This window comes from Mesoplodon bidens, assembly GCF_964165515.1.
Source record: "Mesoplodon bidens genome assembly, chromosome: 10".
Classification (NCBI taxonomy): domain Eukaryota; kingdom Metazoa; phylum Chordata; class Mammalia; order Artiodactyla; family Ziphiidae; genus Mesoplodon; species Mesoplodon bidens.
In genome coordinates, this window is record NC_138172.1 from 5,930,719 (window position 1) to 5,956,714 (window position 25,996).

At 45.6% G+C, this 25,996-nt stretch overlaps 1 protein-coding gene across 5 annotated transcripts in view; it reads left to right on the forward strand.

Annotated features, from left to right (window-relative positions):
• TAMM41 (TAM41 mitochondrial translocator assembly and maintenance homolog) overlaps positions 1-25,996 on the forward strand; it is a 110,694-nt gene that overhangs the window by 44,187 nt on the left and 40,511 nt on the right. For 2 of the 5 annotated variants that reach the window (XR_014016956.1, XM_081247427.1), the window contains exon 7: positions 1,119-1,181. Coding sequence is in view for 4 of the 5 variants with exons in the window: in XM_081247427.1 (XP_081103553.1) it covers positions 1,119-1,181 (63 nt within the window). In the remaining variant the exon portion in view is untranslated. The other 3 variants (XM_081247428.1, XM_081247426.1, XM_081247429.1) reach the window with 3 other exon arrangements.

Here is a 25,996-nt window from a genome sequence, read left to right on the forward strand (position 1 = left end):
CCTCTCACTGTTGTGGCCTCTCCCGTTGCGGAGCACAGGCTCTGGACGCGCAGGCTCAGCGGCCATGGCTCACGGGCCTAGCCGCTCCGCGGCATGTGGGATCTTCCCAGACCGGGGCACGAACTCGTGTCCCCTGCATCGGCAGGCGGACCCTCAACCACTGCGCCACCAGGGAAGCCCGAGACTGGTGACATTTTTAATGCTTTTATAACATCAAGAACACCACTCTCCTCGGCCGACGCCCCCTTGGTGTAGCTCCTGTGTGCACAGTAGGTCTGCTCCAACATGGCCCCTGTTCCTCATGTCATCCCCAATGTGGACCAAAAATCTGAGCCTGACCTTCAGAGACTTGCTGCCTTTTGAGGTGTTACAGGTAATTTACAAGGTCAGTCAGTAAGTAAGGAAATCATGAAGTTGAAAATGATGCCCTCCCTCAGATGAGCTCACCGTTTACCGTTGAGTATGTATTTGCTGAGCTTCCCCAGGGAACAGCCCGGCCACCTGGCAGGATGCAAGTCACAGTGACGGTGTCGCATGGAGATACCTGCCCGTCGGGCAGAGCGGAGCATGTGCCTAGGGCGCCGGGTACCTCTTCTGAAGATACATGTGGAGGCGTGTCTTTTCTGGTCATGGTGTGAGTTCTTCTGCCTTTCTGAGGGCCTGAAGGACTGTCCCGCTGTCCTCACTGAGGAGTCCTCTGAGTGATTTCAGAATAAGTTTTCCTCCTAGGCAGAAACGTTTGGTGTTTTTTTCCCCCAATCTTTTCACATCTTGGAATTGAGAACCAGCAGACTTAAGCAGATTTAAAGTGAAAAAAATGACCTTCAAGGGTCACCTAACCCACTGGTTGTAAGATGAGGCATCCCAGACCCAGAGTGGGGCGGTCATTTGCTTGTGTTCACACAGCTGGTCAGCGACACAGCTGGTCGTTGACACAGCTGGCAGCTCCAGTCTCCTGGACCTCGATCCTGATACTCTTTTCCCTGTCACTCTGACACCAGAGATAGATTTGTTGGTTTTATTGTATAGCTGGAAAGAATACTTAGTTCAGGTTTTCAAAGTGTTAGGATGACTCACATCTGGCTTTTTGGGCATTGTTATTGTTTTTTCCCTCACAGGGCTCTCAGCAATCGTGAGACCTTCCAGTATCAGACAGAGCACCAAAGGCATCTTCACTGCTGGTAAGAATTGTTCACAATCCACACTTAACGTACCTGCTGGATTGAGCAGCCTCAGGGCTCCTGGTTAAAACGTAAAGCTTTATCTGTATCCTGCAAGTGCTTGTGAAATGCTGAATTTTGATGGTCCTAACCTAGGACACCGCAGTAACATATAGACAGGCAGATGGCGCTGTAGTCCGGAGTCTGAGGTGCTGCTGGGAGGATTTGCTGCCCCTCTGCGTTTTCCCAGTTACTCCTCATGTGCAGGTTTCCCCTTGCGTTTTTATATCTGTGGGAGTTACACATGATATTGTTGCGGAAACAGCAGTGCCTTGCCCTCCCCCCGGCCAGTGTTCCTCTCCAGAGACAACCACTGCTGACTCTCCTGGTGGGTTATTTTTGTTTCCACTGCTGTTTCTCTGGATAATGAGCTTATATATGGCTGCTTCTCTCCTTTTAACTTTAGGCATCATCTGTGGACTTCTCACTCTAGCAGATTAGAATTCAACTGCCCCCACCAATGCGCACACACACACACCCCCACCCATCCCTCTGTGTTCCAAATATGGTTGTGCCGTAGCTTTAGCGAAGCCAATCTTGAGTTTCCATTGTCTGACTGTGTTACTGTGATTCATAGCTGCGCCATGTGATACCCTTTTCCTTGCCTGCACAGCTTTCTTTTCCCACAGAGGCTGTCATCACCTGTCTCACGTGAGGAACCCTGTTTCCTGTATCTGGTGTCTTTGATTTTTGTGGCACACAGCCTCATTTTGGTGAAGCACACCATCCGGGAACTTCATGGGAAAGGGGGCAGGGGAGGCAGATTTGGAGCCCATGTGTGGCCAAGTGTATCTTTAGTCCACCCTCACGCCTGACTGAGCCTTAGGCTGGAGATGATTAGAAATAGTTGTCCTTTAGAATTTTGATACCGTTGCTCCTATTATCTTCTCACTTCTAGCAAGTTCTGATTCTTTATCCTTTGTGTATGTTCTTTGTGGAAGCCTTTTAGGTCTTCTTTTAACCCCAGGGCTCTGAAGTTTCTCAGTGGTGTGTTTCGATGTGAGTCTGTTTTTATCTGTTACACTGAATACTCATTGCCCTTCAGTTTGGAAACTCAGAGTATAAGAATATAGGAAAAATTTATTGTATTCGTTCTTCCCATCTGTTTTCTCTCTTCTCTTTCTGGAGCTCCTTTTATTCAAACAGTTGGACCTCCTAGACTGGTCCTTTGGTTTTCTTTCTTTCGTGTCCTTTTTTTGATCTCTTTGTCCTTTTGCTTTGCTTTCTCCACTTTATTTTTTTTTTTTTTTTTTTTTTTTTTTTTAATTTTTTTTTTTTTTTGCGGTAAGCGGGCCTCTCACTGTTGTGGCCTCTCCCGCTGCGGAGCACAGGCTCCGGGTGCGCAGGCTCAGCAGCCATGGCTCATGGGCCCAGCCGCTCCGCGGCATATGGGATCCTCGTGGACCGGGGCACGAACCCGTGTCCCCTGCATCGGCAGGCGGACTCCCAACCACTGCGCCACCAGGGAGGCCCCTCCACTTTATTTTTGTTATTTTAATTTATTTTTTGTTATTTTAATTTTTGTTATTTTAATTTCTAGGAGCTCTTTTCTTTTTTTGTTCTCTGAATATTCCTTTTTTTTTTAAATTTAAAACATCCTGTTCTTGTGTTATGGGCTTAAACATTTGAGCATATCTTTGGATATTGCCAAGTTGCCAAAGTGGTTTATCATTTTATCATCCCACTAGGAGCAAACAAAAGTTCTTGTTTCTCCCCATTCTTTCCAACACTTGGTATTGTCTGATGACGGACTTTTCCAGTTCAGTCTCTCTTTATGCAGCTGTCTACTGAGCATCCCTTATGTGCTCGCCACGCAGGATACAGGGTGAACCCTGTGCCATTCTGCCTTCAGGGGCTTCATCATCTAGAAGGGGAGACAGACACATAAATAGAAGTTTGCAGCACTAGGGATAAATGGCATAGAGGGAACCTGAAGAAGGGAGTGGTCTTTCAGCCTGATTCTGATCCCTGGCTTGAGATTGCCAGGGAGCTGCATGATCACACCTCTTAACGCCTCGCTCTGGTTGCCTGGGGACACAGCCAAGCATTGCCCTCCTGAATCTTTGGAAAGATTCAGCCCGTCAACAAAGGTTTAGTAGCACATGTGCCAAACCTACTCAGCTGAAGATTGTCCTACCACTCAGGGGTGCATAGCTTTGCATTTCCAATTAAGATATTTATTTAATCTGTTTTCTTGCTGATTTATCCTGGCAAGGCTGAAGATGAGGTGCTTTTGTTTGCTTGGGCGGCTCACACTATTAATCTGTGTTTTGCAAGATTGCAGCTCCCTTACCATAATCCTTGGGTGAGGCTGGATGCTTTGGCTTTTTTTATTTTTGGCTTCCTGTGCTATAAGCAACTACTAGATTTGCTGATTTTTTTTTTGTTGTGATAATGCTGGTGATATGGGGTTAAAAAATCATTTTCTTGTAGAGATACATACTAAAATATTTACAGATGAAATGACAGGATGTCTGAGAATTGCTTCAAAGGAAAACATGTTGGAGGGAAGTGGGTAAGGGTGGGGATGACTCAAGATTGGCTGTGAGTTGATACATTGTTGAAGCTGGTGAAGATACATGGGAACATATTATGCTGTTCTTTTATAAGCTTAATTCATCTCTAATAAAAGGTTTTTAAAAATCCACCCTCATCATCTCTTTTTTTTTTTTTTTTTTTTTGGCTGCATTGGGTCTTTGTTGCTGCGCACAGGCTTTCTCTAGTTGTGGCGAGCAGGGGCTACTCTTCGTTGCAGTGCACGAGCTTCTCAATGTGGTGGCGTCTCCTGTTGCGGAGCATGGGCTCTAGGCATGCGGGCTTCAGTAGTTGTGGCACACGGGCTCAGTAGTTGAGGTGCATGGGCTTCGTTGCTCCCTGGCATGTGGAATCTTCCTGGACCAGGGCTCAAGCCCATGTCCCCTGCATTGGCAGGTGGATTCTTAACCACTGCGCCACCAGGGAAGTTCCATCCACCCTCATCATCTCTTGACAGGTCAACCTGAAATGGATCTTTGGTCCTCTTTCCTCTTGTTCTTCCTGGTTGCCAGCAGAGGGCAGTGGGCATCATCTCATGGAACCTGCAGCCCAGATTTCCCTGTGGCGGTGGAGTGCTCAGTGCTGCCTCCTCTGAGTGCTCACTGCTTTTCTCCCTTCCCCTCTAAAGATGCCTCGTTGGATTGTGGAACCAGAGTGACCGAATATCTGCAGCCTGCTCTGACGTTGCAGGAATTGTGGATGGTGATGCGCATTCCTTCAGATTTCGCTGGGTTTGCTTACCCTGTGCTCTGGCTTCTCTGGTTTATGGTGGTTGAGGGCTATGATGAAGGTGGCCCAGGCCAAGGGCAGGGGTTTGTGAGCCTCAGAGATTAGGGTTTGAACTCCAGCTTAACTACTGTGACTTGGGTAAGTTACCTAATTTTTCTTAGTTTTAATTTTATAGGGATAATTATGCCTGCCTCACTGGGTTGTGAAAATTATATCTTAAGACATATAAGAGCACCCGCACAGTGCCTGGTCTTTCCTCTTTGGTATCATTACCTAAAAGCTTCCTGACATCTCTTTAGAACATGCCTCCTTGCATTTTCCTATTCAACTAGCAGTAGCCCCATCACTAGGTCTCCAGCTGGAGTAAACTAGCGACCGTAGGCCCTGAGTGGCTGGTTTACTCTTTCTCTGTCCTCTAACTTCACAGCAAGCTTCAGAACCTCTCTCCTCCTGTGCGCTGCTCTTCAGAAGTCCTCTGGGTGTGGTCATAATTGCTGCTGTTCTGCCTGGCTTGTGCTGGGGGCATCTTCCTGAAACCTCCCAAGGTCTGCCTGTGGTCAGGTTTTCAGCCAGCTGATGTATCACCTGCAGCGTGAGAAAATCCCAGGTTATTTGGTTGCACTTTTCCTCCTTTGTAGCCCTTATCACTCCTCCCCTCTGCGACCAGCCGCTCGTTGTGGGAGTAAAAAGGAAGGTTCTCCTTAGCTAGTGAATAACTTTTATATTCAAATATTGTTCAATTCAGAGAGAGCAAAGCTCAGATTGTGATAAGAAGGCCTTGGCTCCAAGTTGTAGTTCACGTCTTCGCTCTGTGACCTTGGTATGTTAACAGCCCTTCTGCCTTGAAATGGAGGGGATACTAATACCCAACTTGTGGCATGTTGTGAGAGTGTCCGGTATGTACCCAGTACCTAGTAGGTGCTTTATAAACTTGAGTGAGTCTAGATCTAAGTTATCAGTCTCTTCCTGGAAGAGACGGAAGCCAGGCTCTATGTCAGCCCGAAGGGTTGCCCTTTCTAATGAACTGTGTTGGGTGACACGGCAGGTGTCCTCATGTGGTCTGACACTCTGTCTGTATTAGTTCCCTGAAATTCCCCTACCATCAGATATACCCACGTTCCAAGGTGAGTACAGAGCTCCTTCCAAAACCAAACACTGTTTTTCCCTTTAGCCTGGGAGTTGGTTATTGGGAAGATAATACTGACTTCTTAGACTGTGCTGTTAATGGAGCAGCCCAGTTTTTATCAGGGTCTCGGGGCAGCAGCTGCAGCCAGGCAGCTCGGGAAAGCAGGAGACTGCTGAGCCTCCTGGTCCTTGCCTGCGCCGCCCTGCAGGGCAGCAGCACACAGCATCCCGGCTCAGCCCGGCCAAGCAACCATCATGTTCTGATCAGCCACAGTCATTTATGTGTCTAACCTGAATGAGTAGAGAGGAGTGGAACTGTTTGCATCTTTGGGGGATGGCGGGGGTTGGGGGGAGCTTGGGGAGAAATGGGTCAGGGGCTTAGCAGTTAGACTGAGAAGCAAGCAGGAGCCAGACAGGGGAAGGCCTGTAAAAGCCTGAAGGGGAATCCAGAGTTTCACTGAGGGGAGAGGGGAGCCGCTGAAGGATTGTCGAAAGACTGCTGTAGCGAGAGGATAGAGAGCAGCTTGGGGGGAGATGATGCTGTTGCTTGGGAAACTGATCGGCTATGGCCGCAGCCCCCCAGGTGAGGAGGCCTGGCCGCCCTGACTCAGGGTTTTGCAGGAGAGGCAGAGGAGAGATGCAGGCAGTACTTGAAAGGCGCATCCCTAGGTCTTGGTGATGGGAGGGATTCGGGCAGTGAAGCAGAGAGGAGCCAGAGAAGCTCCCAGGTTTCTGGCTTGGGGAGCGGAGACGGAGGTGCCTTTCCTGGGGTGAGGGAACGTGGGGGAGGATGACAAGTTTAATCTTTGAAATGTTGCTTTATTTTTCCCCACCTGACTTTCTGGTCAATCAGAATTAACTGTGGGGTCAAATACCTGTGTACCTCTGTAACTTCAAAAGATTCAACTTTAACAAGACAGGTTTAGTCTTGTTCCTAAAAAGATTCCGGCATGCCTCAGTCGGTCCTTACCAGCCCTTTCTTGAAAGTGATAGAATGTATCATTGATTATCCTCTCCTTCTCATCTCTTATAACTGAAACATTTTATCCCCATTTTTTGGTACCTACATGTTTCAATAAGAAGAACACACGATAATAAAGATTTTTCTGGTGATGTATTTATCATTTAAACCTGAAAGTTTTAAAAATAAAACTGCCTCAGAAGAGATTTTCTTTGTAGATACAGCTAACTGTGGTTGGAAATTAATTGGAAGAAAGTTTGGGGCTTGCTGATTTTCTCTCCTAAAAATCTGAAATATAGGATTATGGGAAGGTAGAGACCTCTCACAACCTGGTCTCATCTCTGCCTCACATTGTTTCCTGGAGAATTTTGTCTGTCACTGGACCTATCAGTTTAAGGTCACACAGGGAATTCATAGTCTTACATATGTAGTGATTTTGCTGTAGGTAACATGAAACATGCTGGAAATCAACAGAAGAAAAACCTTAGGAGCCCTATATTAGAGTAGATTTCCGTTCGCTTCCAAAAAAAAAATCCTGACTTTGGATACTAATCAGTGTTCATAACGACCAGCTTTAGGTAAATAAGGATCTTCCTAAACAGGATGTCACTAAGGAGATGTTTGCACCTTTATCCACTGGGGAAGGAGCAAAGTCAACAGTGATGGTTCTTAGAGTACAGTTTCTCCCTTAGCAGGCTGTTTTCCTTCAAGACGCATTCTAAATGCAGACTTCCTAAATCACCATCGTCTTCTTTAGAAAGGAAGCAGAAACCAAACAAAAGCTCAGTGTCGGCCAAGTAGAAGTCTGTGGATTATAAACTCTGTGAGGGCAGAGACAGGACTGTTGTTCATATCGGTGTCCCCAACAACTAGCTCCATGTCCCGTATGTGTTGGTGCCCAAGAAATGCCTGTTCAGTGTATTTCAGTGACTGAATAAATGGAAGGTTCTGAATTTTCTGGTAGTAGGGAAAGTCTCCATATATACAGAAAAGTACACAAACCATAAATTTGGTGAATTTTCAGAAAGTGAACAGACTCGTGAACCCAGTGCCCAGATGAAGAACTAGAATAGGGCCAGTTCCCCCAGAACCCCACTGTGCCCCGTCCAGTCGCTGCTCCATCCAGAGTACCTACTCTCCTGACCTCTCATGCCACGCTTCTGTTTTGCCCATTTTTGAACTTTATATAAGTACGTGCTCTCTCACGTCTTTCCCTCCTTGTAACAGCAGTGAGGTTCCTCGTGGTGTTGGGAGTAGTCCATTTATTCTCATTGCAACTCAGCCATCGTCTGACTAGAGCACAGTTCATCCATTCTACTGTTGATGATTTACCAGGTTGTTTCCAGTTTGGGGCTATTTCAAAGAGTCCTGCTATGCATGTTTTGGTACCTGTCTTCGAGTGAGCATAGGTATGCATTTCTGTTAAGTTTTTAGTTACGGGTGGAATTACTGTATCATAAAGTGTGTGGGGCTTCCCTGGTGGCGCAGTGGTTGAGAGTCCGCCTGCCAATGCAGGGAATGTGGGTTCGTGCCCCGGTCTGGGAGGATCCCACATGCCGCAGAGGGGCTGGGCCCGTGAGCCATGGCCGCTGAGCCTGCGCGTCCGGAGCCTGTGCTCCGCAACGGGAGAGGCCACAGCAGTGAGAGGCCCGCGTACTGCAAAAAAAAAAAAAAAAAAAACACACACACAAAAATAAAGTGTGTGAATGTCCAGTTGTGGTAGATACTACTTAACAAGTGTCTAGGTTACACTCCAAGCAGCAGAGTTCCTGCTGCAGTACCTCCATGACCAGTGCTTGATAGTAGGTCTTTTTCTTTTTAGGCCCTCTGGTAGGTGAGTAGACATATCATATTGGAGTTTTAACTTACACTTTCCTGATGACCAATAAAGTTGAGCATTTGTTCACATGCTTACGTGGATATCCTCTTTTGTGAAGTGCCTATTCTACCTTTGCTCATTTTTCTTTTGAATTGTTTGCCGTTTTTTTTTTTACACTGAAATCTCTGTATAGTGTGGATACGGATCCTTCGTTGGACAAGTGGAATGCAGAAGTCCCCCACTCTAGGGCTTGTCGTCTCACTCTCTTAATGGTGTCTTTTGATGAAAAGTTCTTAATCTTACTTAGTCCAGTTTATCAGTTTTTTCCTGTAAGGTTAACAGCTTTTTGTGTCCTGTTTAGGAAATATTGCCGACTCCAAGTTCATGAAGTTTAGTCCTCCACCTTCATTGCAACTAGAATATTGAGGCAGGATCCTTCCTTCTAATCTCTTGGTTCTTAACCTTTTGAAAATTCTGGCTCCCAGTGAGACTCTGACTAAAACTCTGGGCCCTCTGCACAGACGTGCGCACGTGTGCACACTCAGCAAACCTCCCTGCAGCTTCAGGGAGTTCTCAGACTGAGGTCTGTCTGTGGGCCGCTCGTTGGAGAACCTGTAACCTAATCCCACCTGTCAGTTTACAGATGAGGAAGTCGATGCCCAGAGACGGGATGTCTCCCTGTCCCCAGCGGGGACTAACATCCCGCTCTCCTGACTCCCATTCCAGTGCCGTTGCCAGATCAGTCCCCTGCTGCAGCCATCCTGAGAACATGTCTCTGGCAGAGCTGTCAAAGGGAGAGACTTTTTAATTAAGGGAGGTTTCTATCCACTAGCAGCAAGAAATGGCTCCACGATGCCGCTCCTGGACTGTGGTATATTTACCTTAAATGTTAAGCTCCCCAGAGTCTGTGAGGAAGGTTTGTGAAGCTGAGCTGGGACTCACTGTGGTCGATGCCTCTTCCTCTCGCTGTGACTCAGTGCCCTGGGGTTGCCTCGTTGAGCCTTACTGTGTGCAGCTACCTTGGTGTCTTGATCGGTTCTGCCTGGAATTTTAAAAAGCACCTTACGTAATAAGATTCCAGTCCCAGTGCTCGAGTGGGTGAGGTTTACCAGAGTGGTTGCTCCAGGGAGAAAATTAAAAGGGGTGGAGGCAGGAAAAGGAGCTCTGAGTTTCTTGACGAGTCTCAGTTTGCAGGAGTCAGTCAGTGGACAAGCGAGGCCACAGCTTCTAGAAGCATTCACTAATGACTTTATCAGTGCCCTGCCTTTTTACCTGCCGCTGCCTGCAGTGGCCTCGTAAAAGGTCCTAAGTGCATGAGGCGGCCTGCAGGTAACATGATCAGGTATTTTTAAGAGCGCTTACACGCCAGTGCTCAGAGCCTCCGGAACCGGTCCTGTTATACCTCGTGAGCGGTGCCCACACTACATGTCACACCTGCAGCGCAGACCACATCTGGATCCCAGGGTGAAAAAGACTGTTCAGATCTTTGGGCCACATCCTGAAACACAGACTGAATGATCTCATCCTCAGCACAAAGAAGGTCAAGCCCGTAACACCGTCTGCAAATAGGATCCTGTGACATCTGACAGACAGCAGCACCCCGCTTAGTCCATGCCATCAGACTTCTTTCCCGTAAACCCCCGAGAGCCTCTCCTCTGGTTTCATCAGGCATTTGTGACTCAATAGATGGGGTGCTGGAAGGGCAGGTGTCTGAACAAGGTGCATCTGTTCCGTCACTGCAGGTGTTTACTGAGCACCTGCTGTGTGCCGGGTGCTGCACTAGGTGATGGGGAACCCAGGATGAATAGGACAAGGTCCCTGTCCTCAAGGAGCTCCCGGGGTAGGCAGAGGGACAGGAGAGCACTGTGCAGTGTGGTGAGTGCTGAGCTGGGCGTCAGCACAGGCGCCGTGGGACCAGGAAGAACAGTGTCTGAATCGGCCGGGGAGCCCGGTGCTTCCAGAGGAAAAATCTGAACAGGATCTTGGCGTCTACCAGGCAGGGCGTGGTGGGAACGCCCTTCACCGCGGGCAGACCGGCGTCACATGCAGGGACATGGCAGCAGTGCGCTGGGGGTGGTTGGGAGGCATCGGGGGCTAGAAAGGGGGCCAAGGATGCTCACTTACATACGGCGTCTTGTCTTTGCCTTTCTTTCTCCTCCTTTTTCAAAAAGCTGCTAAATTCAAAGGTTGCAGCATGCTCCTATCTGAAAGGACTCCCTTACCCCAGAAGCTTGGGTGCCTTTGGCATCTGTATCACAGCTTCAGCAGATGCGGAAATCAGTCTTTTCCCTCCCATTGATCATGATGGCCCCCAGGGTCTCCTGGACCCTGTCAGGCCCCCAGGCTCTCCTGGACCCCCAGTTAGCCCATCGCTGTTCTACTCCAAGGATGAGTCTGATCCGAATACCACAGGCCCTCCACTGAGCATCCATTCAGTAAGCCTCAGCGTTCTTACTCTCTCTTCTTTTCTCTTTTAGGCCTGAAGAAATCAGTGATTTATAGTTCTCTAAAACTGCATAAAATGTGGAAAGGATGGCTGAGAAAAACATCCTGATTTTGCTTGCTTTTATCTATGTTATGTGTAGCTGAATAAAATGATCCTTTTTGACAGAACAACGTCTGTTACTCTGACCTATTTGGTTGAATTTGAAGAGGTCTTGGTTTGCATGATACTGTACTGGATTTTGGAAATGTATGCGTCAGACATTTATCCAGGGGGATCCAATACCTTTGAGGACTCAGCATGAGAAGAGTCCTCTTTACACACAGCACCATCTGGGCCCTGCTTTCCTGAGAGCTTCGGCTGTGGTCTGTTTGGCAGCAAGGGTCGGAGGTCTAAGCAGTGGTGCATGTGCTGTGGACCGGCGGCCCCGTGCTAGGGCAGGAGCTTTGGCTCTGTCTGCCTCAGCTCCATCCGCTCACTCGGTTTTCTCCAGTGAGAGCTCCAGTCCGCATCTTCCTGGATCTGGGTGTTTAACATTTCTCCTTGTTCTCCATGAGGGTGTGTGGCAGTGACTCAAGTGAGGAACCTGCAACAGACCGGTGCAGAGCTTTCCCATGTAACAGGAGTGTGTGGGGAGCAGGAAACGACAAAGGACTCATCAGCTCAAAGAACTGGAAAGTCAGAGGTTGGTGGGCTTCAGAGTTGGATTGATTCAGGGGGTTAGCAGACCAATTTCCCTCCTTTCTCCATCCTTTGCCACGTTGACATCACACTAAGGCCAGCTCTCCTCTTAACTCTGAGACCCCTGACAACAGCCCCAAGGGCTGTGTGCACCCCCATCTGCATCTGGGGAGACAGAGTTCCTTTCAGAAGCCCTCTTAGAAAAGCAACGGAACTGCAGCAGTTCCCAGCAAGCCTCTGTCTGGATTCCTGGGCCCTAATGGGTAACTTGCCCATCCCTGCACCAGGAATGGCCAGGGGGAACCAGGCCAAGGAGCTTGGACCTGAGCCTGCCTCCCCACCAGCTCATGGACTGCAGGAGGAGCTGACAGATGGATGGAAATGGGGGTATGGGGGGAGGCAGCATCTGTTCCCTCGCCCGGCACATCGTCTCTTCAGTCCAAGCTCAGGTTTTGTCTTTCTTTTCTCAGATTGTCTCCACCTCACCCTGTTTACATTGCCCAGTGCTCTAGTGCAGACCCTTAGGTTCTTTTGAAAATTTGAACAATAGTTTTCTACTAATTTTTTCTACCTTTGGGTTCAGCTCATTCCAACACAAAAGAGCTCAGCCTTAAGATATGATCAAACTGGGGTGAATCTTCGCTCCACTGCTGTGTGACTTTGGGCAAGTTACTTAGTGTCTCTGAACAGTTTTACCATCTCTGAAAAGGGAATAACAGTAAAGACCTCCTTGGGCTGTAGTGAAGGTCCTGCAAGCCAAGTGTCCTATGTACTAGGACACTGCCTGGTAGTATTCAGTAAATGTCACTTCTGTCATTACTTTCTATTATTGTTTTTGTTACTGTTTTCTTCTGCAAGTGTTTTTGTTTTCTTGGGTCAGGTTCTTCGTCAAGAAGCTAAAATGATTCCCCACTGCTTATGGGATAAAATAAGTATTTCCCATCAGCCTTGGTCAGTTCGGGCTGCCATGACAGATACCACACATTGGTTGGCTCATAAACAGCAGAAATTGATTTTTCACAGTTCTGGGGCCTGGAAGTCTGAGACCAGGGTTGCTGATATGGTCGGTTTCTGGCGAGAGCATCTTCCTAGTTGCAGAGGCCTGTTTTCCCAGTGTCTCCTCTCACAGTGGAGCCAGCAGACCCAAAGCAAGGTTTCATGTTTCTTCTTATAAGGATACTAATCCCATTCACTAATCTCATGACCATGTTACCTGCCAAAGGCCCCACCTCTGAACATCATCACATTGGGGGTGGGGGTGGTGAGAGAATTCTGAGGGGGCACAAACATTCAATCTATAACAAGATTATTCAAGACCTATAAGCTGCGAAATTGGTTCAAGATGGTGGAGTAGAAGAACGTGCGCTCACTCCCTCTTCCGAGAGCACCGGAATCACAACTAACTGCTGGACAGTCATCTATAGGAAGACACTGGAACTCACCAGAAAAGACACCCCATATCCAAAGACAAAGGAGAACTGCAGTGAGACAGTAGGAGGGGCACAGTCAAAATAAAATCAAATCCCATAACTGCTGGGTGGGTGACTCACAGACTGGAGAACACTTATACCACAGAAGTCCACCCACTGGAGTGAAGGTTCTGAGCCCCACGTCAGGCTTCCCAACCTGGGGGTCTGGCAACAGGAGGAGGAATTCCCAGAGAATCAGACTGTGAAGGCTAGCGGGATTTGATTGCAGGATTTCAACAGGACTGGGGGAAACAGAGACTCCCGTCTTGGAGGGCACACACAAAGTAGTGTGTGCATCAGGACCCAGGGGAAGGAGCAGTGACACCATAGGAGTCTGAACCAACCTACCAGCTAGTGTTGGAGGGTCTCCTGCAGAGGCCAGGGGTGGCTGTGGCTCACCGTGGGGACAAGGACACTGGAAGCAGAAGCTCTGGGAAGTACTCCTTGATGTGAGCCCTCCCGGGCTTGAGTCTGCCATTAGCCCCACCAAAGAGCCTGTAGCCTCCAGTGCTGAGTCACCTGAGGCCAAACAACCAACAGGGAGGGAATGCAGCCCCACCCATCAGCAGACAAGTGGATTAAAGTTTTACTGAGCTCTGGCCACCACCAGTCCCTCCCATCAGGAAGCTTGCAGAAGCCTCTTAGATAGCCTCATCCACCAGAGGGCAGATCACAAAAGCAAGAAGACCTAGAATCCTGCAGCCTGTGGAACGAAAACCACATTCACAGAAAGACAGACAAAATGAAAAGGCGGAGGACTATGTACCAGATGAAGGAACAAGATAAAACCCCAGAAAAACAACTGAATGAAGTGGAGATAGGAAACCTTCCAGAAAAAGAATTCAGAATACTGATAGTGAAGACAATCCAGGACCTTGGAAAAAGAATGTAGGCAAAGATTGAGAAGATGCAAGAAATGTTTAACAAAGACCTGGAGGACTACAGAACAAACACCTAGAAGAATTAAAGGAAAAACAAACAGAGATAAACAATACAATAACTGAAATGAAAAATACACTAGATGGGATCAATAGCAGAATAACTGAGGCAGAAGAACAGATAAGTGACTTGGAAGACAGAATGGTGGAATTCACTGCCGTGGAACAGAATAAAGAAAAAAAATGAAAAGAAATGAAGACAACCTAAGAGACCTTGGGGACAGCATTGAACGCACCAACATTCGCATTATTGGGGTCCCAGAAGGAGAAGAGAGAGAGAAAGAACCTGAGAAAATATTTGAAGAGATTATAATCAAAAACTTCCCTAACATGGGAAAGGAAATAGCCACCCAAGTCCAGGAAACGCAGAGAGTCCCAGACAGGATAAACCCAAGGAGAAATACGCCAAGACACATAGTAATCAAATTGACAAAAACTATTGAAAGCAACAAGGGAAAAATGACAGGTAATATACATGGGAACTCCCATAAGGTTAACAGCTGATTTCTCAGCAGAAACTCTACAAGCCAGAAGGGAGTGGCATGATATATTTAAAGTGATGAAAGGGAAGAACTTACAACCAAGATTACTGTACCCGGCAAGGATATCATTCAGATTTGATGGAGAAATCAAAAGCTTTACAGATAAGCAAAAGCTAAGAGAATTCAACACCACCAAACCAGCTCTACAACAAATGCTAAAGGAACCTCTCTAAGTGGGAAACACAAGAGAAGAAAAGGACCTACAAAAACAAACTCAAAACAATTAGAAAATGGTAATAAGAACATACATATCAATAATTACCTTAAACGTGAATGGATTAAATGCTCCAACTAAAAGACACAGGCTCACTGAATGGATACAAAAACAATACCCATATGTATGCTGTCTACGAGAGACCCACTTCAGACCTAGGGACACATACAGACTGAAAGTGAGGGGATGGAAAAAGATACTCCATGCAAATGGAAATCAAAAGAAAGCTGGAGTAGCAATACTCCTGTCAGATAAAATAGATGTTAAAATAAAGAATGTTACAAGAGACAAGGAAGAACACTACATAATGATCAAGGGATCAATCCAAGAAGAAGATATAACAATTATAAATATATATGCACCCAACATAGGAACACCTCGATACATAAGGCACATGCTAACAGCTATAAAAGAGGAAATCGACAGTAACACAATAATAGTGGGGGACTTTAACACCTCACTTACACCAATGGACAGATCATCCAGACAGAAAATAAATAAGGAAACACAAGCTTTAAATGACACAATAGACCAGATAGATTTAATTGATATTTATAGGATATTCCATCCAAAACCAGCAGATTACACTTTCTTCTCAAGTGCACATGGAACACTCTCCAGGATAGGTCACATCTTGGGTCACAAATCAAGCCTCGGTAAATTTAAGAAAATTGAATTCATATTAAGAATCTTTTCTGGCCCCAATGCTATGAGATTAGAAATAAATTACAGGGGAAAAAATGTAATAAACACAAACACATGGAGGCTAAACAATACACTACTGAATAACCAAGAGATCACCGAAGAAATCAAAGAGGAAATCAAAAAATACCTCAAGACCAATGACAAAGAAAACATGATGATCCAAAACCTGTGGGATGCAGCAAAAGCAGTTCTAAGAGGGAAGTTTATAGCATTACAGTGCTACCTCAAGAAAAAGAAAAATCTCAAACAATCTAACCTTACACCTAAAGGAACCAGAGAAAGAAGAGCAAACAAAACCCAAAGTTAGTAGAAGGAAAGAAATCATAAAGATCAGAGCAGAAATAAATGAAATAGAAACAAAAAAATAGCAAAGATCAATAAAACTAAAAGCTGGTTCTTTGAGAAAATAAACAAAAGTGATAAACCGCTGGCTAGACTCATCAAGAAAAAGAGAGGACCCAAATCAATAAAATTAGAAATGAAAAAGGAGAAGTTACAACAGACACTGCAGAAATACAAAGCATCCTAAGAGAGTACTACAGACAACTCTATGCCAATAAAATGGACAATCTGGAAGAAATGGGCAAATTCTTTGAAAGGTATAACCTTCCAAGACTGAACCAGGAAGAAATAGAAAATCTGAACAGACCAATCACAAGTAATGAAATTGAAACTGTGATTAAAAATCTTCCAAGAAACAAAAGTCCAGGACCAGATGGCTTCACAGGTGAATTCCATCAAACATTTAGAGAAGAGCTAACACCCATCCTTCTCAAACTCTTCCAACAAATTGCAGAGGAAGGAACACTCCCAAACTCATTCTACAAGGCCACCATCACCCTGATACCAAAATCAGACAAAGATACTACAAAAAAAGAAAATTATAGACCGATATCACTGATGAATATAGATGCAAAAATCCTCAACAAAATACTAGCAAACAGAATCCAACAACACATTAAAAGGCTCATACACCATGATGAAGTGGGATTTATCCCAGGGATGCAAGGATTCTTCAATATACGCAAATCAATCAATGTGATACACCATATTAACAACTTGAAGAATAAAAACCATATATGATCATCTCAATAGATGCAGAAAAAGCTTTTGACAAAATTTAACACCGATTTATGATAAAAACTCTCCAGAAAGTGGGCATAGAGGGAACCTACCTCAACATAATAAAGACCATATACAGCAAGCCCACAGCAAACATCATTCTCAATGGTGAAAAACTGAAAGCATTTTTTCTAAGATCGGGAACAAGACAAGGATGTCCACTCTCACCACTCTTATTCAACAGAGTTGTGGAAGTCCTAGCCAGTGGCAATCAGAGAAGAAAAAGAAATCAAAGGACTACAAATTGGAAAAGAAGAAGTAAAACTGTCAGTGTTTGCAGATGACATGATACTACACATAGAGAATCCTAAAGATGCCACCAGAAAACCAATAGAGCTAATCAGTGAATTTGGTAAAGTTGCAGGGTACAAAATTAATGCACAGAAATCTCTTACATTCCTAGGGACTTCCCTGGTGGCGCAGTGGTTAAGAATCCGCCTGCCAATGCAGGGGACATGGGTTTGATCCCTGGTCCGGGAAGATCCCACATGCCATGGAGCACCTAAGCCCGTGTGCCACAACTACTGAGCCTGCGTTCTAGAGCCCGCGTGCCACAACTACTGATGCCTGCACGCCTAGAGCCTGTGCTCCACAAGAGAAGCCACCGCAATGAGAAGCATGCACACCACAGCAAAGAGTAGCCCCCACTCGCCACAACTAGAGAAAGCCTGCACACAGCAGCAAAGACCCAACACAGCCAAAACTAAATAAATAAATTTATAAAAAAAGAAATAAATAAAATAAATCTCTTGCATTCCTATACACTAACAATGAAAGATCAGAAAGAGAAATTAAGGAAACAGTCCCATTCACCATTGCAACAAAAAGAAAATATCCAGGAATAAACCTACCTAAGGAGGTAAAAGACCTGTACTCAGAAAACTGTAAGACACTGATGAAAGAAATCAAAGATGGCACAAACAGATGGAGAGATATACCATGTTCTTGGATTGGAAGAATCACTATTGTGAAAATGACTATACTCACCAAAGCAATCTATACATTCAATGCAATCCCTATCAAATTACCAATGGCATTTTTTATAGAAGTAGAACAAAAAATCTTAAAATTTGTATGGAGACACAAAAAGACCCCGAATAGCCAAAGCAGTCTTGAGGGAAATAAATGAAGCTGGAGGAATCAGACTCCCTGACTTCAGACTGTACTACAAAGCTACAGTAATCAAGACAATATGGTACTGGCACAAAAACAGAAATATAGATCAATGGAACAGGATAGAAAGGCCAGAGATGAACCCACACACCTATGGTTAACTAATCTATGACAAAGGAGGCAAGGGTATACAATGGAGAAAAGACAGTGTGTTCAATAAGTGGTGCTGGGAAAACTGGACAACTACATGTAAAAGAATGAAATTAGAACACTCCCTAACACCATACACAAAAATAAAATGGATTGAAGACCTAAATGTAAGACCGGACACTATAAAACTCTTAGAGGAAAACATAGGAAGAACAGTTTGACATAAATCACAGCAAGATCTTTTTTGATCCACCTCCTAGAGTATTGGAAATAAAAACAAAAATAAACAAATGGGACCTAATGAAACTTAAAAGCTTCTGCACAGCAAAGGAAACTATAAACAAGACAAAAAGAACCCTCAGAATGGGAGAAGATATTTGCAAACAAATCAACAGACAAAGGATTAATCTCCAAAATATATAAACAGCTCATGCAGCTCAATATTAAAAAAACAACCCAATTAAAAAATGGTCAGAAGACCTAAATAGACATTTCTCCAAAGAAGACATACAGATGGCCAAGAGGCACATGAAAACTGCTCAGCATCACTAATTATTAGAGAAATGCAAATCAAAACAACGAGGTATCACCTCAAACCAGTTAGGATGGCCATCATCAGAAAATGTACAAACAGCAAATGCTGGAGAGTGTGTGGAGAAAAGGGAACTCTCTTGCACTGTTGGTGGGAATGTAAACTGATATAACCACTATGGAGAGCAGTATGGAGCTTCCTTAAAAAACTAAAAATAAAATTACTATATGACCCAGCAATCCCACTACTGGGCATATACCCAGAGCAAACCTTAAGTCAAAAAGACACATGTACCCCAATGTTCATTGCAGCACTATTTGCAATAGCCAGGTCATGGTAGCAACCTAAATAGCCATCAACGGATGAATGGATAAAGAAGATGTGGTACATATGTACAGTGGAATATTACCAGCCATAAAAAGGAATGAAATTGGGTCATTTGTAGAGATGTGGCTGGACCTAGAGACTGTCATACAGAGTGAAATAAGTCAGAAAGAGAAAAACAAATGTCGTATATTAACGCATATATGTGAAATCTAGAAAAATGGTACAGATGAACTGGTTTGCAAGGCAGTAACAGAGGTACAGGTGTAGAGAACAAACATATGGACACTAAGCGGGGAAAGCAGGAGTGGGGGCCTGGGGGGAGGGGGATGAACTTGGAGTTTGGGATTGACATATATACAGTAATATGTATAAAATAGATAACTAATAAGAACCTGCTGTATTAAAAAATAATAAAATAAAAATTTTTAGAAGCCCCATAAGCTGGCTTTATTTTAACTTTAACTTGTCCCCCCTGTATCTAATATAGCCTTTTATGTCCCCAACTAGTTTAGACAGTAAATACTCAGAAGAGCACAGAATATCAGGGTCATTTTCCAGTGTGGGAATACCTGAGGCCGCAAGAGAGAAAATGACAGCCGAGGGTCAGAATGCACATGAGCATCGTGGCTGAGGCTTGACGCAGGCCTGCAAACTCCCTGCTCTGGTGCCTTTTCCTACACACCCCGTAGCTTTCGTAATTGATGAATGCTTGAGTCTCTGTGTTCCACTTCTCCTAGATGTATTCTTATCTTCCTTTTCCTCAATGCATTTTGAAGTATAGATATCTAAGTTGGGAGTCATCAAACAGGTATATAAGGATGAGGGCTGAGACTTCCTCTGAGGAAAAAGGAATTCTATGGCAGGAAGTAGCTCTTCTCGAACTCCAGGAGACCCAAAAATAAATGTACTTGAGAGTCAGACTTCCTTCCAGCCGTGTTCTTGGGCAAGTTATTTAACCTTTCTGAGCTTCAGTTTCTGTGCTGTGAGGTAAGTACACTCATACCTCTCTGGCAGGGCTGGTATTAGAATTAAATGAGGAAACATATGTTCAGCACCTAGCATGGTTCTTGGCACATGATAATAGTTTATGTTTCTACAAGTCACTCTACTATTCAGTTCAGATGGTGAGTTTGGATAGCTAGGGATAGCCTGCATATATCCGTCAGGAAAAGAGAAACAGTCCTGGGTATATCAAACAGAGGGGATTTTATCAAGGGAATTAGTTACAAAAGGGAGAAGGAGGAAGGGATGACTCCCAAGGATCAGGAAGCGGCTAACATCCCGAGGCTGCAATCTCCAAGCTGACCTGCTTGCTGTGATCCAGAGATGCTGCCTATGGTGGTTTCAAAATATGTTTGCAAATTCTTTGGCCGTCTTCCCATCAGTAGGTGGACTCTTAATTCTCATTCCCTGAATATGGGCTGGCCTCAGTGACTTGTTTCTAACAGATAGAATGCAGCGGATGAGATACCCTGACTTACAAGATGAGATCCTAAAATGTGGCACACCTTCCCCTTGGCTCTCGTGACACTCGCTCTTAGAGCCCAGCTGCCATGTTGTGAGGAAGCCCAGAACACACAGAGAGGACGTATAACTGCTCTGGCTGACAGCACCAGCCGCCAGGCAAGTGAGTGAGTGACCACGGCCAAGTGTGAGACCCCAAGCCAGGACCACCAGTCAAACTCCCAGAACTCTGAGGGGGAATCACAAAATGATTATTGTTAGAAGTTGCTAAGTTGGGGGAGGCTTGTTATGCAGCATAAGATAATTGGCCCAATGCCCCTGCCACTGTGGTAGCTGCTAAAGCAGTCCCACCCCTGCCCAGAGGCCACAGGGGACCACGAATGTTGGAGGCAAACCCAGGAACTTTGCTATTCCCTCACCCTCCGACCTGCCATTGTCTCCAACTGGCAAAACCTGATAGAAAGTCACCAGGTAAGAAAGCCTGAGAAAGGTAGTTTACATTCCAGAGTGGAGTGTAAAGAATAGGCGTGTGTCTGGGTCCTACCAGATAAAAACTGCCACGTCCACTCCAGTGACAGGGCATCCATGCACACCATTTAATCCATATGTGACCTTCCCACGGTAACAGCAGCACCCCCAGCTCCACCGACACCAGGCACTATCCTTGGTACAAAAGAAAATGCTCTTGCTTTCTGGCAGAAAAGAACATTGTATCCGTCTCTGGGTGGTGCTAATTCCTCTTGCAATCACAGTCTCACCTGACTGTCGTGTAACCTAGAAACTAACCTGTGAAGTTCCCCACCGCTTCTTACAGAAAATAATAGAGGAGAATAAAGGGGGTTAAAAATACATATGAGGGCTTCCCTGGTGGCGCAGTTGTTGAGAGTCCGCCTGCCGATTCAGGGGACACGGGTTCGTGCCCCGGTCCGGGAGGATCCCACGTGCCGCGGAGCAGCTGGGCCCGTGAGCCATGGCCGCTGGGCCTGCGCGTCCGGAGCCTGTGCTCCGCAGCAGTGAGAGGCCCGCATACCGCAAAAAAAAAAACCCAAAAAACGAAAAATACATACAAGCCGGTCAGTGAGTGAGTGTGTGTACTACACATTTTCAAGTAAGGAAGAAAATACACCCACCTCATTTTTCTGAACTGGTCAGGGTGTCACAGCAGACACGTCCAGCATCTTTCTTTCATCACCCGTTCCATGTTTCTACTGTCCTACTGGGGTGACCCAATCTTCCTTCCTGCAGGACCTGCATCCTTAGTGGTCCTGTCTTTATTGGGTCGTTCTAGTCTTTTATTAACTTTCACTGTTGAACATGGTTCCAAGTTTTGCATGTTGAGTAGTGAGGATTTGATAATGCATACTGTGCTAAGGACTGTTTCTTAACTCACTTACCCTCACTGCAACCCTATAAGGTCGGTACTATTACTATCCTACAAATGAGGAAACTGAGGCTCAGAGAGGTCAAATAATTTACCCAGAGTCACACAGCTAGTTAAGCGGTAGAGCCAAGATCCACACACACGTTTGAATCGTCTGAATCCAGTCTCAGTGCCCGTAACCACTGTGCTTATCCACAGCTGGGCACACAGAAGGCACACGGTCAGCAGTAGCTGTTATCATTCACGTTGCTTCCATTTGACTAATACTTGACTTTTGGGGAAGCTTTTACTCTCTGCCCTATAAAAATGACTAGCTGACTAAATAAAGCCTAAATAAAGAAATCTCCCTGATATCTGGCTAGAATTCCATAAAACACTCTGAGAATTCACAACTGTCTAATGCAAAGCCTGATTCCCAAAGCAGCGTCCCCTAGAATTGAGTCATGGCTTCCGGTCATAACATGTCTCTTTCTCAGCCGGGCAACCTCGGGAAAAGTTTAGGACTTGGTGACCCAAGACTCATGAGCAAATCCCAGGTGAGCTCTGCCCCAGAGCAGCCGGGAGACATTGGGCCTACCTGAGGGAGGCGGTGGCTGAGCTTGCTCATGTGGTTGCCACAGGAGCGGTCTTTGGGGGATGGGAGAAAAAGTGGCAAGGGTACAAGTACAAGGCAGTGCGGCCCTGGAGGGCTGCCTCTGCACACTGCGTGTGCCCACACGATCCCCAGGCGAGCGTCGGGAGAGCCGCGTGCTGAGAGGCCTTCTCTTCTCTGTCACGTGAGCAGAACTCCTTACAAGTAAGAGGTAGTCCTGTCGTTCCTAAGGTGTCTCCATGGCCACAGTCCTGGGTTGCGGCTCCAGCTGAATCATGGATTCCTGCTCCATTGAGGTACTGTGTGGCCCTGTGTCTCCCCCCTGAGCCCTGCCCTCCAGGACCCCCGGAGCTGGTGGTCCCCTAACTACCAAAACACCCTCAGTGAACAGAAAGAGGCAGGAGTGTGAATTTGATCAGACTCACTGTATCTGACTAAGAGAAGATGCTTGTCGACCCAGGCACTCTGTCTGGTCCTGACCAAAAAGTTCCCGAGCTCATCTAACCCACAGAAATGTCCACTGTCAACCTGCGCTGAGGAGCAAGTGGGTCCAGTGGCACAGGTACCAGTGAGTGTGCAAGTCCTTTAAATTAATGGAGGATGGAACAGAACAGGAAAATGAACCAACATTTACCAAAGGCCTGTGAACCCCAGTGGTCATACATAAACCGCTTCCTTTAATCCTTACCCTGCTTCAACAGCATCCATGTGATTCCTGGTTTTTTTTTTTACAACCAAGTAAACTCAGGGTTAAAGAGGTTCGATAGCGGGCCCACCACCCCACAGCTAGTACATGGCAAGGCTGGGGTTTGCATTCGGGTCTGTCCGACTCAGAAGTCCACTTGCTGTTCAGCATCACACCCCACTTTGGGCCTTGCCTGCAAGAAGTGGGTAATTCTCTCCAAGTTCATCCAGATGATCTCTCCTGTGATTATTTTCAGCCATCACTAGCCATGGGACTAAAGTCATCTGGTTTAGTTTCTCCTACACTATTTCTATTTCTTCTGAGATAAGTGGAATGATAAAAACATTCCTTCCTAGAATGAGCTCCTTCTGGAGAGATGATGCATGAAATGTCAGACTCGCTGTGGAGCCTAGAGACCGTTTACCCTCCCTCACTGTCCCAGTGGGATAAGGAGGTCCCAGACAGGTTGCAGCTTCCAAGGCCACATGTATTTGTTGACAGCCTGGACTAAAACCTGCAGCTTTTACATCCCACTTAATCCCCCTTTCACTTCAGCCTGCTCTTCTACCCACCCAGCAGGTAGGTCAATTATAACAGCACCTAGGGTTTCAGCAGCTTTTATGAGATCAAGAAGAACAAAATCTCTAGGCTCATTTTCTTTTCAAAAATTACAGGACACCCCACCTAAATGTAACTCCTAACTCTTAACTTGAGTTTCATTATCCTCAACTCCTTCCTATATGACTGACCAACTGTAATGTTTGGGCGACAGAAAAAGGAAAGTCTTTCCCTGGAATTCCAGGTTACCGTGGGTTCCATGGAAGTATTATACATCAGGGACTGTAGCAGGTGGGAAAGCAGGAGAAGGCTAAAGGCTCTCAAGAGAATTGAATTCAACTGGTAGTAATTCAGTGTTGCTTAGCGATGTGGGGCTGGGGGGAGATGGGATCCCGCGCTCCGTAAGATTAGCAAGTAGAGAGGGCAGAGTTCATCCTCATATCATAATACAAGATGAGAAGGGATCAATGCCATGAAGAGAAGTTCATGGATTAATTGACTTAGTACTTAACAGATGTTTAATAAATGCTAACTACATGTCAACTGGAGCACTAATAATGGATAAGACATTGTCTCAACTCTAAGGATCTTACAGTGCAGAAAAGTAGGTCAGTAAATTGTGAATTATGTTTGTCTGATAAATGCTGAATTATAGGGGTCACTATAGGCTGCTATGAAGATACCTAAAAGTAAAGGCAAGTATTGTTTGAGTCCTCCCAGTGTGTCAGGCGCTATTCTCAGCATTCTCTCTGTATTTATTCATTTAATCCTCCCCACAGCCTTATGTAATAGGGACTCTTATTATCCCCTATCCTATGCCTGAGGAAATGGAGGCCCAGGGAAGCTATACCCTGCACACTGTTTCACAGATCGTAGATGACAGCCAGGATTCAAAACTGGGGCGTTGGGTTCCAGAGCCCTCCCTTTTAGCCTCTTAGCTAAACCATCTTCCCATCACTTAGTGATAGCCTAGTCTGAAGGAAGGAGCAAGTGATGCCCAGCCTACTACTTTAAGAAGAAGTACGATTTACCCAGAAGAGGAAGAACAGTATTGCACACATGGGGATAAAAGCCCTGAGTGAAGTCATCACCGTGCATTTAGGGAACTAAAGTTAGCTCAAGAGCAATAAAATGCCAGGCTGATACCGTACAGAAGTGAGGCTGGAGAGATGACTGAAGCCAGATCATGAAAGGTCTTACAAGGCCTGTTAGTGTATTAATCATTATCCCCAGAGCAATGAAGAGCCAGCAGGGATTTTGAGCTGGAGAGTGGAAAACGATTTTCATTTTATGGAAATGATTATGGCCTGAGCATGGAGAATGGATTTGAAGGGACAGGACTCTGATCATCCAGTGAAGAGACAATGGTGGTCTAGGGCACAATCACCAAGGATGGACCCAGAGAGACAACTTCAAGTGATGTTTAGGAAGCAGACTCAGTACAGCTTGATGGTTGAATATGGAGAAGGTGGTGTCAAGGTTCTGGCTGGGGCAACCAGGAGAATGGGGTGCTGTTTCCCAAGTCGGGGGTTCAGGACAAGGAGCAGATTTTGGGGTGATGAGGACGGTGATAAGTTCAGGTCCTGGCATGCCGAGTTCAGAAGGAAAACCAGGAGAACAAGGCATCAAGTCATACAGGGGATAGTGAGGAAGTGTTAAATTGTATTCCTGTTCCCCTGAATGATCAGTGTTTCCTCCTTGGAGTGCCTGCCCTATGGGAGGATTAATCTTCTTCCCCCATAGACATCAGATTTAGCCTTATGACTTGTTTTGGCCAATGAAGTGAGAATGGAAGAGACACATGTCACTTCTGGACAGAAACTTAAGGGGTCAGCCCAGAGTCTATCCTGTCTTGTTTCCCCCTGCCATAGGACTGGCAGTGTTCCAGGGAGAGGCAACGCCAACAGTCTGGGTCGCAGAGTGAAGAAAACGTGAGGCAGAGCCACAGCTGACCCACAATGCACTCTTAGCACAAGTGGAAAACAAACATTTGTGGTTGTAGCCTCTGAGATTTGGGAAATACTTGTTACTGCAATATAACCTAGCCTATCCTGACTGACAAAGTGGGAAAGGTCACACTCAATTGGGAGGGTCAAAAAAGCTGAACCCTTACCTCACACCATACCAAAATTAACTCAAATGGATCAAAGCCCAAGTGTAACAGCTAAAAATATATAACTCTTAGAAGAAAACATGAGTAAATCATAACCTTGAATTAGTCAATGGTTTCTTAGACATAACACCAAAAGCGCAAGCAACGAAAGAAAAAAATATACTAGACATCATCAAAATTTTAAACTTTTGTGCTTCAACGGACACCATCAAGAAAGTGAAAAGAAAACCCACAGAATGGGAGAAAATATTTGCAAATCATATTTTGGAGAAGGTCCTTGTACCTAGGATATATAAAGAACTATTTAATTCAATAATAATAAGACAACCATATTTTAAAATGGGCAAAGGATCTGAATAGACATTTTTCCAAAGAAGATAAACAGCCAATAAGCACATGAAAAGATGCTCGACATCATTAGTCATCAGGAAAATGCAAATCAAACCACAATGAGCTACCACTTTACGCCCACTAGGGTGGCCCTAATCAAAAAAAACAGAAAATGGCAAGCATTGGTGAAGATGTGGAGAATCAGAACCCTCAGCCACTGCTTGTGAGAATTGAGGGTGCAGCTGTGG